At 24.9% G+C, this 16,533-nt stretch overlaps 1 protein-coding gene across 4 annotated transcripts in view; it reads right to left on the reverse strand.

Annotated features, from left to right (window-relative positions):
• The window catches only part of LOC107455980 (cell adhesion molecule Dscam1), a 456,371-nt gene that overhangs the window by 278,430 nt on the left and 161,408 nt on the right, over positions 1-16,533 (reverse strand). For all 4 annotated transcript variants that reach the window (XR_015429973.1, XR_015429972.1, XM_087154010.1 and 1 more), the window contains exon 6: positions 9,395-9,664. Coding sequence is in view for 2 of the 4 variants with exons in the window: in XM_087154010.1 (XP_087010136.1) it covers positions 9,395-9,664 (270 nt within the window). In the remaining 2 variants the exon portion in view is untranslated. The remainder of the gene's footprint in view (positions 1-9,394; positions 9,665-16,533) is intronic.

The following is a 16,533-nucleotide window of genomic DNA, read 5'->3' on the forward strand; positions in this document are numbered from 1 at the left end:
AACAGGGATTCTAAATTTATAAATCTAAACAATGAGAATAAAAATTTGCAAATTTGAGCATAAAAACTACATTTATATCGTGCTAATAGCTCTACAATGAACTGTAAAGCATAAATGTCAAAATAATTTTTTCTACATCAATGATATGATTACCTGATTTTCTAAAGGAAACTCTTTAAAAGAGTTAAAATATATTATAAATTAGAACTAAATATATTAGTGGATATTGATTTTTTAGTATCAACATGCAAAATTTCACAGTATTCTACAATCAATTTGTTTTGTAATGTATGTTCGCGTAAAAAGACTATTTAAGCCATTAATTCGGCAATTTTTCCGATCGTCTGATACTGGTTTACTAGAAATTTTGAATTTCCAAATAGTGCTTCCTATGACCTCACATTTAGAGAAAAATACAAAGCAGAAAAGTAAATTTTACTGCATTTTATCAAAATCAATACCAAAGCGATTCTGTATAAATTACCGGGCTTTTTGATTATACCTTAGATTCATAATCATGGTCATATTCTGTTTTTTCTCACATCATCGTTTTGTTTTGGAAAAGACATTCTAAGTACGTTTCGGCTGCCAGCAGGCAAGAACACAGCTAAAACTTCCATTTTAAAGGTCTGAGAGCAAAATCTTAAAGACCAGCTAATACTATACAATAAATCCAATGAACAAAAATTCAAATATAGACTAAAGAAATCATAATGTTGGTCGAAATTACAGATTTTCATCCAGTCGACTATCCTAAATGGGATAAATTGCAATTCATAATTTTTATCAAATCTCTTATTTCTAAAATTGTATTTTCCGAATGTAACCATGACTAAGGACAAAACTTAGAAAACAGCTTTATCCATTTTTTTTCCATAGAGGGTAAATACCAACCAAACAGACTTTGCTTAGATGTACAGTCATTTATCTGATCTAGCTCTGACTTAGTTTAACATTACTTGTTTAGTAAAAACATTCAAATTCCTAATTTCAAATTTGTTGCACAAAAAATTTTACTAAATTCCTTTCTTTTCAAAATTAAAAGAACTTATTTGATTATAAAAATACACAAGTAGTTTTAAAATATCTTTCCATTCGAAACCTATCTGTTTTCAAACAAAAAAACAACGCTTGAGAACATTTAAAAGAGTGCAATTATTATAAGCTGAAAACTTTACGCATGAGCATTAAAACTGCAAAGAAAATTCTAGACTAAGAAAATGAGATGGCAATTACTGCTTCATTATGCAACTTGAAATAAAACATCTAGACATTAGTCATAATCAAGAGTTCTGTTAATTACTGATTTTTTAAACTTAAAATACATCAAAGAGTTTAAGTTTAAAGATATATTAATTTATTTACAAAAGTTTATGCACTTTTAAACGATAAATATATTCAATGAAATTCTCATAAAATTTAAAATGTTCTGTTTGGACTACAACTTTAAAATATTTTAGTCACTTTTCCCATTTAGCGAAATCCCTCAAACGTAATATGAGTTTAATACCTTTCCTTTGATAAGAATGTTGTTTGAACAGTTGAGTAATAAGAAATTGGAGAAATCCAAATGATCATGAAAACATCATCAAGTTTAAAATTTCAAGCGAAATTGACTTTTGAATTAAAATGAAATTCATGTATTTCCATCCAAGTATTTGAAATGTGTTTTGAGATTAACATTAGAGGAAAAGGTTAGGATGAAATGATTTAAATATTAGAAGCAATACTAGTTACTACTTTATAAGTAATGAAAAGTATAACTGTATGCTAATTATGCATATATTTATTTTAGACCTTTAGGTTTTGAGCATAAAATGCTAATAATTACCTTTTATGAATTAACTATAGAAGCATATATCTGTAAAAGCAATTTTAAAGGCTCAATCAAAGATATTAAAATAAATACTACACTGTAAAAACTGTTGTGTAATATCTAACTGAATATGCTGTTGATTAATCCAAAAAATTATGTGAAAAAACACTTTATTTCTGGTTAACACCAAATCGAGCTTTCATATACAATTTAAAAGGTGTAATTTAAATCTAAACACTAATGTTGTAATAAGTTTGCACTTAACACTCGTTAATTCACACCAAATGAGAATTAATTTTACTTCCAAAAACGCAGTTGTCATCGAGCTTTGAATATCTTCTGTAGATTGCTTATATTTAAATACAACCTGGTTTGACTTATTAGAAGTCTTTGACGCTGCTATACATCAACCAAAACAAAAGGTTGCTGTTAAAATATGGATGAATGTGCACGGTAAAAACGATGGTGTAATTTTTGTCCCAATTTGATGCTGAACAACCCAAAGAATTGTGTGAAGTGACACTTTTCTTTTAAGTTAACACTATATCGATTTTTCATATGCAATTCAAAAGGACGCATAGAAGCTCTAAATACCAAAAATGCAAAAATTATCACTCATCTACTATCAATGATATCATCTACTATCACTCTCTACTATCAATGTTTTCGATTCCGAAAACTCCTACTCTTGGTTCGTTTTGATTTCGTTTATAATTGTTTATTATCGAAGCTGAGTTAGCAAGTACTTGAGGATGTCTTCTATGTTGCTATTTATCTGTACATCTTCTGTCGTTTCTTTCACCATTAAAAATATGTATGTTACTTAAGTTGCTTAATAAGGATATTTATTTTTTAATTTTCGTGTCTCCGGGAAATATATTAAGTAATTTTATAATATATAATATCTATCCACTTCTGTTTTCCTAAGCCTAGTTCAATTTCGTCATAATACCTTCTCTGTAACCTGCATGTTTGATTTACAAACTCATTTTGCTTTAAGAATTAGTGCATATACGCATCCTGATAACTGATTCTTACTTTAGATAGTATTGTAAAAATGACTTTACTGCTTCTTATATGAATCATATCTTTCTTTAATTATAAATTGTACTATTATTAATAAACAGGCATGGTGGTTGTAGGTTCAAAATTTACACCGAGTAGTGTAAAAGAACATTCTGTGTGTTTCACAGCACCAGGAACTGTCCTTTTGTTTTGGTGTCTTAGAATACTTAATGAAACTCTACTTTAGTGTAAAGCAGTTGCCACAGTTTTTGGTGGTCAGATACTAGAAAATTCTTTACATTGTAAGAAAAATGATGCTTTAACCTTAAGGAAATTATTTTTTGAACCACAACGTGAGTGATTTACTTTCATAAAATAAGGATATAAATTACAATCAAATAAATTTCGATAAAATAGTTGTCCCCCTGAGACTTGATAACTGCGAGGCAATAAACTATTTACATTTATTTTTTATGAAAAATGCGTCATTGATGTTTGACGTTCAATTCCATTTGTATAAAAGAATCAGAAAATAAAGCAACTGTACTTTCAGCATACAAATGCATATTAATATACACTGAAAAACACAATTATCATAATGATTCTCGATATAAAAGTCAGAAATAAAAGATGTAATTTACGATTAAAATATTTTATTGTTTAAACTATATCCATTTTGGAAAAATTAAAAGGTATTCACATTTTTATTTACTGAAGATTCAGATTTATATTAATATGCAAGACGTAATATAGCCATTATTCTGTTCTTAAAGATCTGCGAATAGGTAGTGAACTTCATCTTTTTATGGAAATGTTTGATTCTTGAATTGAATCCCATTCTTAAAAAAAGAAGAATTTAGCGTATTTTTAAAATGAATCATAGATTTTGCTTTTCAAATAGTACTTTTTTAAAAATTAATGATTCTTATCTTTCGAGTGAAATGCGTTGTAAAATAATTTCACTGAATATATCTATGAATTTTCGATATGCATTAAAATACAAGGCGGACTAATATTAATATTGTAAAAATAGAAATTTCTTTTTAATCTACTTTCTTCAGTTGATTGTTTTCCACAGGTTTCAAACATTAAGGATTTAAAGGGCAAAAATATTGCAGCTTTACACAAAACATTGCCATGTGAATGTTTATAAGCAAAGAATTGTCTAAAATAAAATATCCCTCTTGTGGAAAATTTGCATAAATATCTGTTGCAACGGATAAGAGGACTTAGGAAAATATATTATGTGGAAAATATATTTCATATCACAATACCATTTTCTTTTTAACTTATGTCCTCCCTATATCTTTTTGTTTCAGTTTAAAAAAACAGTTTAGAATATTACAATAATATATTTAAGTTATAATGCTTGATATGTTTAGATATGGCATCATTGCTACTATAACTTTAAAATACGTTTACAAAATGGATTGAAAGGTAATAGTTTATTTTTTCAGAAAATACTTGAGGTCTTGAAGTATCATTAAAGACTCATTAAAGTTCCATTTAAACCTACTTAGCATGATATAGGTTGCGCAAACTATGGAATATATTGTAATATTTCAGATGCCACAAGTTAAGGGATCTTCTTACTGTGGAATCTGCTTTGTGAACTTTAAAATAGTATTAAGACTCCGTGTTAAATATTTGACAATGTACAAAAACAATATTAGAGAATATAGAAAAAGTGTCTACGTCCTGAAAAAGGCAAAATGTGTTGCATTTTCAAAGCTATGTAATTCATGAGAAAAATACAGCAGCGATAACAGGGATTAAAAAAATCATGTTTTTATAATATTTTTTTAATCTATCATAAATATGAGTCTGTTGTTGACTTTAAAAATGCATTGTATCTATTTAGAAAATGAATTTTATCTGGTGTATCCTAATAAAACAGTTAAATATTATCGTAATTATTCAAAATTATGTATCTTAATTATAAAAACTCTATGAGGAACAAAACGCACGAAACGCAATTTTTAAAAAACGGTTTTAAGAATAAAATTTGTTAAAGCATGGAAGAAAATTTATTCGAAAGGATAAAAAAGATATACAATTAGTTGGCTAACAGAATGTAAGAAGGAAGTAAGATAAAATAATGTCAAAACATTTCCATAAAAGTTTATTTTATTTTAATTAGTTAAGAAAAAAATTTAGAGATTTTATTAAAATTTTTATTATTTTCTAAAATGAAGACATAAACACAAATTGTTTTATTTTTAATTATTAATCTGTTATGCAGTTAATGTTTATTAACATTTTTCTTCTAAAAACATTTTTATGTTGTTTTATTATGCCTCTGGATACCACAATGTCTTACGATTTTTAAGTCGATCACTGATGATAAGAAACATTTTAGATATTCGAAATTTTTTTTAACAAATATTAAAAATATTGAAATGAAAAATATTAAATATACCCTTTTGATAATTAGGCTAAAAGTATCAAAAAGGTCGGAAATATTAAATTTTAAATCTAAGGTAGAATGGAATCTTGCTGGCATCAATCAAAGGAAATTTTTGAATGGCCTGAAATAGTTAAATGGCCATAAATTAACATTCAGAGTTCAAAATATCTCTTTTTTTAAATTTATTCTTTCGAAATGAAAAAATGATTCATACTTCTGTGTAAAATTAAATAAAATCCTTTTTTTTAAAAAAATTTAATTCTATTACTTTAATAAATTCTATTTCTTTAACTTTATTACATAAATCTTAATTCTATCAAATTTCTTATTTATAAAAACATAATTACAACTGTGTTTTTTTTTCTAGTTTAAAGTCCATTTCCTAACTTGATTTACATTGGACTATAACTGCGATAAGCACCAATAATGTAAATGATATTGCTAAAAAAATAATGAGTATATTATTTTAAATTAAATTATAAAAAAAAATTAAGTAAGTATTAAATTATTCATTAGAATGATCTTTTTCTCTATGTAATTTGTTTTAATTGAAGAAAGTAATAGCAATAAAAGGCTAAGTACTTAAGGGCTAAGTACTTACTCATAATTCATTTGTTTATTTCCCTTCTTTTTTTTTTGCTTTGAATTTAAAAATTTTCATTTTTGTGTAACATTACTGTACTAATAATTATGAATGAAATTAATAGTCATTACAAGAAATTTTTTATAGCAATTTCAAGCAGAGCTAGCAATTTTAAAATTAAAATCTTAAAACTATAAAACATATTCATGAAATATATTTTTAAACGTACTGGCATTATAAAAGGAAAGAGTGAAGCATTAATCGGGGCTACTTTTCCACATAATATAATCAAAACATTAAATTGATATCAAATATAGAATTCAGTGTTTATTACGTGTTCAGGAGCTTTTACTGAGCAGAAAAAACTAAGTCATGCTCCTGGGAATCGAAAAAAAAATTTATTCCCGAAAATGTATTACAAATTCATAAATTATGCTTCTTTATACAAAAAGAAATCAAATTTTTATTATTGTAATTATCTTATACCTTTTAATTAATGTTCACTTTAAAAGTTAATTTACATGTAACCAGCATTTAACTATAATTTTAGATGGTTATATAGATGATAATAATTAATATAATAATTAGATTATATATTTTGAAAACATAAAAGTTTGCATCTAAATTGTGGATAACTAAGATCGTTTTATAATTTTAAATTATTCATATAAAATTAATATAGTATAAAATTAATTTTTTTTTATTAATTTATATGCAGAATTTCTTTACGAAAAAAGGTTTATTCATCAAGGAAAAGCAAAATACGTTTCAGACAAAACAATACATAACATATAAAGAAAAAATTATTTTTAATTACTCTATTTACAAAATTATTTATTAGATTTTTTACAAATGTTTACTTTCATTTTTAAAATATTCTTATTCAAAAAAGCATATAAAAAACCATCAATGAAAAAAAATCATTCATTAATCTGAAATTTCAACTAAAATTTTATGACATTATTATAATATCGAGCTCTCAAACTACCCAAAAATTTCTCATTCCTTGACAACATTTTGACAACTTTATTCTTTTCTATAAGACACAAAACTTTACTTTACTCGTCAACTATTAAACAATGAAAGCGACCACATAAATATGTTTTATTTTCTTCAAACGTCACGCATTAAATTCATCGTAAGCGGTATAAAGCAGTAACTCCAAAGCTGTGTTCTAAGTTGAATGAAATATTTTTCGGGGTTACGTGTTGTACATTTGTGAGAACGAAGCATGATTAATTATTGCATATTAACACGCAAATATTCGTGCAAGCATTTTACTAAACCTAAAGCTTTCATGTTAATTTGATTTATGAGTAGGCTTGCGAACAACTTTAAATACTTAGAGTTTAAAACTTAATTTTGGTGCTTCATTACATCGATATGCCGTGTTCATTAATTTTTCGTGTATAATTTTAACTTTTTAATTAAATTCATTGAATGAATTAGAGAATTTTAAAGAAAACTGTTTAAAATGCTATACAAATTTTAAATGATTTCATTTAGCTTTTCTCACAAGCGTTAAGAACTATTGCGTCCCTTTTTTTCGACTTATTTATGTTTCGACTTTTTAAAGCTAGAAAAAAAATTCTGAAATATCACATTCTTTTAGGGAACTATAGATAGATAAGTATATCAATCATATTATATATATATATATAATTTCAAACAAAATGTTAATAACAAATAACATTGAAAAATCAAAAATACAAAGAAACTTATCGAAACAACATGGAATACCCTATAAAATATTAGACAAAAATCTCAATTTAAGTGCTTATGTTTTGAGATATGACATACGTTTTGAAACATCTCATATATTTTGAAATGCTTCATAGATTTCATGACGTTTAATAAATTAAATATAGCTTCAGACAAAAGCTTTCAAAAAGTAAATTCAAGCAAAATTTAATTATGCGTTTTTCTATTCTGTTTAAAAATTTTTATATAACTAATAGCAATTAAGCAAAAGTGCACAAAAAGATCATATTTTAAATATTGTGTTTAAAATTTAAGATTTTATTTTGATGTGAATGTAAGGATTCAGCTACAATTTTTATCGATTTACTTTTAAGATATAAGCTGTCTTTTTGACAACATCGAACAAGTCAAAAGTAAGTTTGAATTTTGTTAGTGATTTAGTTTTGAAGAAAAAAATGAATTTCAGTAGGATTTAATAATTTTAATTTGAAAAAAGTATTTACTAGTTGATAATTGAAACAATCAATGAATTGGACAATTTTAGTACTTTAAGTTCAAAAAATGTTCTGTTTCGTTTCAACAAAATATAACAAAAATTTCAACATATCAACAATTTCAACAAAATATTTTTCTTCTTCTAAATACCACTTATATGTTTAATACTTTAAATTGCAATTTTTTCCAGCACCTGTCAGTATTATATACAATCAGCGAAAAAAAATTAATACTATATCAAACATTATTTATTTTATATATTTTTTCATGATTTTAGTAACTTCAGTATGCGATTCTTAATTACTTAAATACCCGTGTTCTTCAATATATTGTATGAGGTATAATATTCAACAGACATTTATTCTCTTATTTAAATTTAAGTATTAAAACAAATTACATATGAGTAAGCATCATTCTTTCCTTTTTATCACGTTATTTTCTTAGTAATTATAAAGAGTGCTAGCAAAATATAGACCAAATTAGTCCTTTTAATTATGTATATTACCTCTGTCTTGAAATGGTAAAGGATAACTTTTGATTAAAGAAATATTAGTTATCCTTTTATCTTCATCTACTGCTTTGCTTATATACGTTTTTTATGCATACAAAAAAAACTTTGCTTACACTAGAAATTTAATTATGTATATTACCTCTGTCTTGATATGGTAAAGGATAACTTATAATTAAAAAAAGATAAGTTATCCTTTTATCTTCATCTACTGCTTTGCTTATATACGTTTTTTATGCGTACAAAAATTACTTTGGTCATACTAGAAATTTAATTATGTATATAATCTTCCTCTGTCTTGATAACTCCTCTGTCTTGATATTGTAAAGGATAGCTTTTGATTAAAAATATCTAAGTTATCCTTTTATCTTCATCTCCTGCTTTGCTTATATACGTTTTTTATGCATACAAAAAATTCTTTGGTTATGCTAGAAATTTAATTATGTATATTAACTCTGTCTTTATATGGTAAAGGATAACTTATGATTAAAAAATATATAAGTTATCCTTTTATCTTCATCTCCTGCTTTGCTTATATACGTTTTTTATGTGTACAAAAATTGCTTTGGTTATACTAGAAATTTAATTATGTATATTACCTCTGTCTTGATATTGTAAAGGATAGCTTTTGATTAAAAATATATAATTTATATCCTTTTATCTTCATCTCCTGCTTTGCTTATATACGCTTTTATGCATACAAAAATTACTTTGGCTATACTAGAAATTTGATTAAGTTACAAAAATGAAATATTTTTTACAGTCTATATTTTTTTACGATGATATAGTCTTCAAAGTATTACCAAATGATGAGAATAACATTTTTAACAATTGCCAAATAACTCGTTTAGCTTTTTTTAAACATTTTAAATTAATCACCTCCCAGTAACAGAGCACCAGATGCTTGAGCAGAATCGAAGTGGTTATGGGCGAAGCATTGATAGACACCTCTGTCGTCTCGTATCACAGAGTTGATGGACAAGACATCTGTTCCCAATACTCTCACTCTCTCATTGGTTACCACTGGTCGCAAATTCTTGGTCCAAGTAACTCCATAGAGAGGGAAGCCGGAAACAGTGCAATTGAAATGTGTAGCTTGGCCAACTGAGATTGTTTGCTGTGATGGACTGACCCTCACTTGAATAGGAACTGGAATTAAATAAAAAAAATGATTTTGTCAGCCCGCATTTCCTCTGTTATATCATAAATCAAAATAATTATTTAAAATTGATTTAATACTTGTCGGTAATTCATCTACGGAATACAAAGAAATTTTATAAAATCAAGTTGAATTCTAAATTTTCAACACTTGAGAAATGAATGTTAAATTTACTTAATATGCTAGTGTAACTGAAATACACATTTTCCATTATACAGGCAAGATATTCCTGTCTTGATGTTACGAACGAAAAAATTAACTTTTCAAAATATACTATCTGATATTTTGAAATGAAGATATTTTGAATTTCTTATATTTTGAAATGTGAACATTTTGAATTTCTTACATTTTGAAATGTCTTTCTTATAATAAAAAATGCGTGCAGCGAAATGTTTCAATTTTATAATCTGTTTCTGCTTGTCAAGCACATTTTTACTCATTTATATTTTTAAAATAAACATTTTCAGTTGTACTTGCACAATACTTCTGTCTTGATATGGCGAAAACAAGTGAAATTTTCAGAATGCTTAATGTTTTTATTTTGCTGTGGAATTTTTGACTTTGTTAGCAATTCAATAAGGCTTGTGAAGAATTATTACTCCCATCAATGTAAAATAATGTTAAAAAATTATAAGGTATACTTTTATCTTCATTTTCTTTGTTTATATATGTTTTTATATATACAAAAATTACTTTGGTTACATTATATTTATCATAACCATTTATTTTATTTTTTCTCTTTCACCAAAATCGTTTCATACCTTTGTACTTCTTACTTATTTATTTTTTTCTTATTTATTTTTTTCTTATTTATTTTCTTCATTTATTTTTTCTTATTTATTTTTTTCTTATTTATTTTTATTACTTGTTATTGTTAAAATATTTTTTACATAATACATAACTATTTCACTGATTAGAATAACGTTTGCTTAAAATTTTTAAAAGAAATAATTGATACATTTTAAATACAACAAATTACTCATGACACCTTAGTTATAAATTTTTTATTATAATCTAGAACTCTAAATAACTAATTCATTTTAAGTTTTCTCATTAGTTTTAGCGTTTACCTTTCTTAGACTAACATTTCAAGGAAAAAGAAGTACAGAAAATAAAAATAATTTTATGCATGTCTTTTTACTACCTATCTACAATAGGCTTTAGAAAAAAAGTTTAAAAAAAGTATTTAAAATGGTAATATTTAAGTAAACCAAAAATTTAGAAACTTTTTTTGATATATAATGCAAAAATATTCAGAACGAAAATAAAAAAGAATTATACTTTGTTTGCTTACAAAATAAAATATAGTTTATACTACTTTAGAAAGATATTTTCGTTATATATAATGCTTTTGCAGCTTTTATGCTTTTTTTTCTCTAAAATATTTAGCAATTAAAAATTATGTAAAAATAATTAAAACAACATATTTATTTTAGATATTTTAGAATTTTAAATTGCAAAAAAAATCTTCTTTAGTTTTTCCACCTATTTAAAACTATTTCTTAAAATTTTTATTTTGCTGATTTTGTAAAAAAATTCAAATAAAAACCAACTCTCTTAACATATTATATTTACTTTTGAATTACTATGTTAGACAAAATTTGCTAGTTTATTTTGATATAAAAATTTTAATGGACAATGCTTTGTAATAACTAGCTGTAAAAAAATTTATAAAATTTTTAGAAACAATATCTGGAAAAGTCTAGAAAATAGAAAAAGAAACCTGACTAATATTATTAATGTTTTTTATAATTCACTTGAACTAAGTACGTATTTCCAAAAATTGTCAAATAGTTAACATCATTTTATGACTTCCATGTTTATTAATAATGTTTATTATTAATGTCTTAGAAAATAAAGAAAATAAGTGCCTATATTATCTAAACACATCTCCCAATTTTAATTTAAAAACAGTTTTTACATTTAAGTTAATTTTTAGTGATGAACACTTACTATATTAATTATTAACAAAAAAATCAAACAGTTTCTGAAAAAATAATTCATGAAATCATATGAGTTCTTTGATTAATGTTAGAAATATCTATAAATTTAACACATATTTTTAGCAATTTTAATAAAATTTCGTCTGGTTTATCTCCTTTTAATGCCAAAATAATTTTACTTCGAAATCTGTTTTTCGGAGAAAACAAACAGTCCATAATTTAGACTCCGCCACTGATTGCTTTAAGATAACTTTACCGCAAATCAATTTTCACTTACAAGCGCTCTGCAGAAATAGTGGCTCTCTAATTAGTTTTAGGTAAATTTCTGTAAAATAAATATGTTTAACATTTTGTTGGATTCAAAAATAATAATATCGAAATTACGATATCTTGAATGGTACGTAGACTAATTTGCTTAAAAACATGCTGTTGTGATGTCAATTTCAATTAACTTAAAACAAAATGGAATAAAAACTATAGATAAAAGACATGTTTCCCACAGGTCAGTTTTTTACTTATAAATGTCATGCTTACTAATTAATATTAGGCAAAGTTCTACAAAAAATGATTCTATCATTCTGGTTCATTTAGTGATAATAAATAAAATGCTAATGGTGTGAGTAAGATAAATATTTTTAATTCTTACATAGCATATTAAAATAAATACATAAGATTACGATAATATTTTCAGCTATTAAGAAGAGTATTAAATTTATTTATTTTTTTAAAAAATTGATCGGAAAATAATTAATACGTTTTACTCAGAGTAAAAACTCATTAAAAAATTTAGCATCAGCTTATAACTGTCTTTGCTCAAATTATAATAATTTATTTCACATAGAATTTCAATATCCAGTTTTGATACTATAATATATATATATATATATATATATATATATATATATATATATATATATATATATATATATATATATATATATATATATATATATATATATATATATATATATATATATATATATAGGGTGCATCTACTTTTGTTTTTCTATTATTATTTAAATGAATTTGTGTTCAACATGAATTTCAGGAATTAAATGAATACTCGAAAATAGTTTTCGAGTTCAATTACAATAACATGAAGTTAGAAAACATCAGGTTATCAATAACAAGGCGTCCAGCCAGCCAAGAACAATGATTTACAATATCTCCTGAACTAAAACTTTACGCTTACAAACAGCAATATTATATCTGTTTTGATGAAATATAATAATTTACCACACAAAAATATTCATTTATTCAAACAAACAAAAGACCCGAGAATAATTTAAGCAGGCACCTGCTGAATTTTATTCATATTGTGATTTTTGTTTGGTATTACGACATGTTATTGAATACTGAGAGTAACTGAATAAACTTGAATTATTTCACTGTGGCTGAAAATAAATTTGAGGGAGACATTTTTCCCTTATAAGAATCAATATTTGAAAAAAAATTATAAGTATATAAGGAAAATAAGAAAATTTATTTTTAAAGTTTCCTAATGAAAAGCAAATGATTTGAAACAAAAATTCAAAACTATTCATGTATGGTGCCTAATGTATCGAAATATGCATTTACTAATGTAAATTTCCTTTCTGCTCACTACTTAAATTGAATATATGACTTTATACATTTAACATTCGAAACTTTTTCAACATTGTTCGTAAACTGTAAATAAAAACTCAAGAAATTTAAAATAAATATCAATATTATTCTCCACAATTTTCTTACGAAAATTTAATTCTGTATGATTTTCGAAAAGAAAATAATATAGCATTCATGGTCTAAGCCAATGAAAAGATTATTTGATGAATATTGTTCCCATAAAGCTTAAATTTATCTGAAATTATATCGTTTTAGACAAAGACGTTATATATTAATTTTTCATTATTGCGTTTAAAATGCTATATCAACTTCTGACAATCGCATTCCTAAAAGCTTTCGCTTAACAAATAGACAATAAGAAAATGTAATTTTAACATATTAATTGAAAGTTTATTTCACATCATAAACAGCACTTTTTTTAAAAAAAAAGTATCTTTATCTCTTACATCATTGAATGATTTTGTAATCTTTTTACGTAGAATTTATTGTACTTGATGTAAAAAAGAACTCAAAATTGACAAAGTATTAATTTATTTTAATGACAAAACTAGCCAAGTTGATTTAAAAATATAAGTTTAATATAAATTATATGAAATCAATCTAAATAACATAATTTTGCATACATTTTTATTATTTTATTATCAATGCTTCAAAATTTGACCAAATATTTATAATTTGTTATATTTTTATGTTTTCAAAAATGTAAATAATAATATTTTTATGAGAAAGTATTCAATAAAAATTATGCTTGCAAAGTAAGGGTTTTAGTTACTTGAACATAACTGCAGATAGTGGAATAATAAAATACACAATATATGGAATTAAAAACCCCAATGAAAAACTTAATCTAGACAGAAAATTTCAATATCCAGTGAAAATTTCCTATATTCTATAAAGCTATTTTATTGTAGTCGAGTTCCTACATTCTTTGAAGTAATTTCCGTGTAGTCAAGATTCTTCATTATTTAAAACAATTCAAGTGTACTAGAGTTCCTACGTTCTTTAAAATAATCCCAGTGTAGTCGAGTTCTAACATTCTTTAAAATAATTTCTGTGTAGTCAAGTTTCTACATTCTTTAAAATAATTTCTCTGCAGTCGAGTTTCTACATTCCTTAAAATAATTCCCGTGGAGTTGAATTTCTACATTATTTAAACTAATTTCTGAGTTTCGACATTCTGTAGAATAATTTCTGTGTAATTGAGTTTCTTTATTTCATGAAGGAATTATTTCCTGTCAGACGATATCTAAGTCGTATTAAAAATTTCTAAATAATCAACGAATTTCGATAATCTATGAAAAATTTCTATTTGGTCAAATTTCTTTAATCTTCATTAAATTTCTTCATTCTGCGAATTCATCAATTACGCTTATCAATTATACACCCAGCAAATCACTTCGCCTCACCTTAACAGTACTTGATCACGTATGCCCCTAATGACAGAAGAAATGACATTAAAACGACCAGAGAAATACATATTTCTCAACCATCACAATTGCCTTTACGGTTAATATCTCTTTTATTTTATTACAATATTGCTTATTTTTACTTGATTTTCACTAGTAAACCCTATTTGACTTTATTTTGGAGGGAGAAAGGTAGGAAAATGATTTAAAGAAATATTTTTAAATAATCATTTTAATTTATTTTCCAATATATTCCAATCTGCAGCTTCATTAATACATATTGACCAGGGATGTTTCAAAGTTTATTAAATTACAGTGGTAAAAACTTTTTTTAATAGTTAATGTGTATTAAAGTTATAGCTTAAAATGTTTGATAGTTTATAAAACTTATTCTCTTTTTGGAGATTCATGAGATTCACGGCTGTATTATTTGTGTAAAAACTAATAAATGCTCAGTAAATTAAAATTTGTTTGAAGAATTGTGTGCCTACACGCCTACTACTGATTGCATCAAAGCGAAAGACGCAATTCAATTACTTAGGTTAAAACGAGATATTAATGTTTTCCTTTTGAGTGCAATTATAGATAAAAGCTAATATTTCGCAGGGGAGTAATTAACGAAAGTAAGAGCTCTTAAATTAATTTAAATGCAAAATATGTTCAAAGTTGGAACTTTCGTAATAAATGTGACTTTTAAACATTTCACGGGGTACTTAGTAAATTAGCTTAAAAATATTGGATTAAATTTTAAATGTAAAATTCTCAAAACAAAACTATAATTGAACAATTCAAATACATAGTACTTACATTTTAACATTTTGTTTTAATCCATATTTTCATTACAAGTAACTAACGGTTGCAAAAGACGGTTATTATAAAAGAAGAAAATGCTTTAAATATTGAATTCCTGTTAATAGCGATTGAAATATGTACATTTATATTTGAATCTTGTCCAGCCTATTTTTCTTTAAAAAAATAATAAATTTGCTTAGAACAAAAATCATTAAAAAATCTATGAATATTTCAGAAAATAATTGCTGTTAGAAAGTGTATAATTTTATATATGCATTATTCAATGTATTTCTTCAGATCTTTTTCTCATTTCTTTTTCTTTTTTTTTAAATATATTTTTGCTTAAAACTTTTCCCAAATTAAGTATTTTTCTTTTATTAATGCACTTATAAACTTATATTAATTGCAATACTGTTAATTACCTTGTAAGGATATTTTTCGGAAAACTCGAAACATAGTGAAATTTAATATGTAAGTGCATTAAAGTTTTATAAAAATGATGATAACAAAAAGTTAATGATCCAAACTGAACGTTATGATTGAATAAGAATTGCAGCATGATATTTCGAAAATTACGTAGCAAAATTCACCTTTAACAAGTATAATTTATATAGTATAATCCCCTGCATTAGCAATACAGGTTTCTCGCTGTTTAAAATGCATCTAAAGGGGCAATAAATACGTCCCACTCATCTTTACTAGTTTTAGAATCCAGTAAATGAAAGATGTTTTCAGATAAAATTCCTGAAAATTTGTTCAAATCAACTTTTAGTTTATTTTTGGCAGTAATCAGAAGTAGCGAACGACAAGTATTGAAACTGCTGTAGTTGCTACTTTTTTTCGTAGTTTGCAATGTACTTTTTTTACAGAAAGTAGTATAGTGAGTAGTGCGATACAAATATGCAGTAATTTGTAGTGATTCTTGGCAACTACTTTTAACGATAGTTTAGAAAAGAAACAGTGTTCTAATGCAACTAATTTTTTTCTAATTTGATAGGTACTAATCTTGGCAGGTCCGTCAACGAATGCAATGAAAATGATCCTGAGGAATGACCCTGAATCAACTTTTAATTTATTTTTGGCAGAAATCAGAAGTAGTGAACTACAAGTATT

Source organism: Parasteatoda tepidariorum, chromosome 10, assembly GCF_982258835.1.
Source record: "Parasteatoda tepidariorum strain Cologne lab strain chromosome 10, Ptep-v5.0, whole genome shotgun sequence".
Classification (NCBI taxonomy): Eukaryota; Metazoa; Arthropoda; class Arachnida; order Araneae; family Theridiidae; genus Parasteatoda; species Parasteatoda tepidariorum.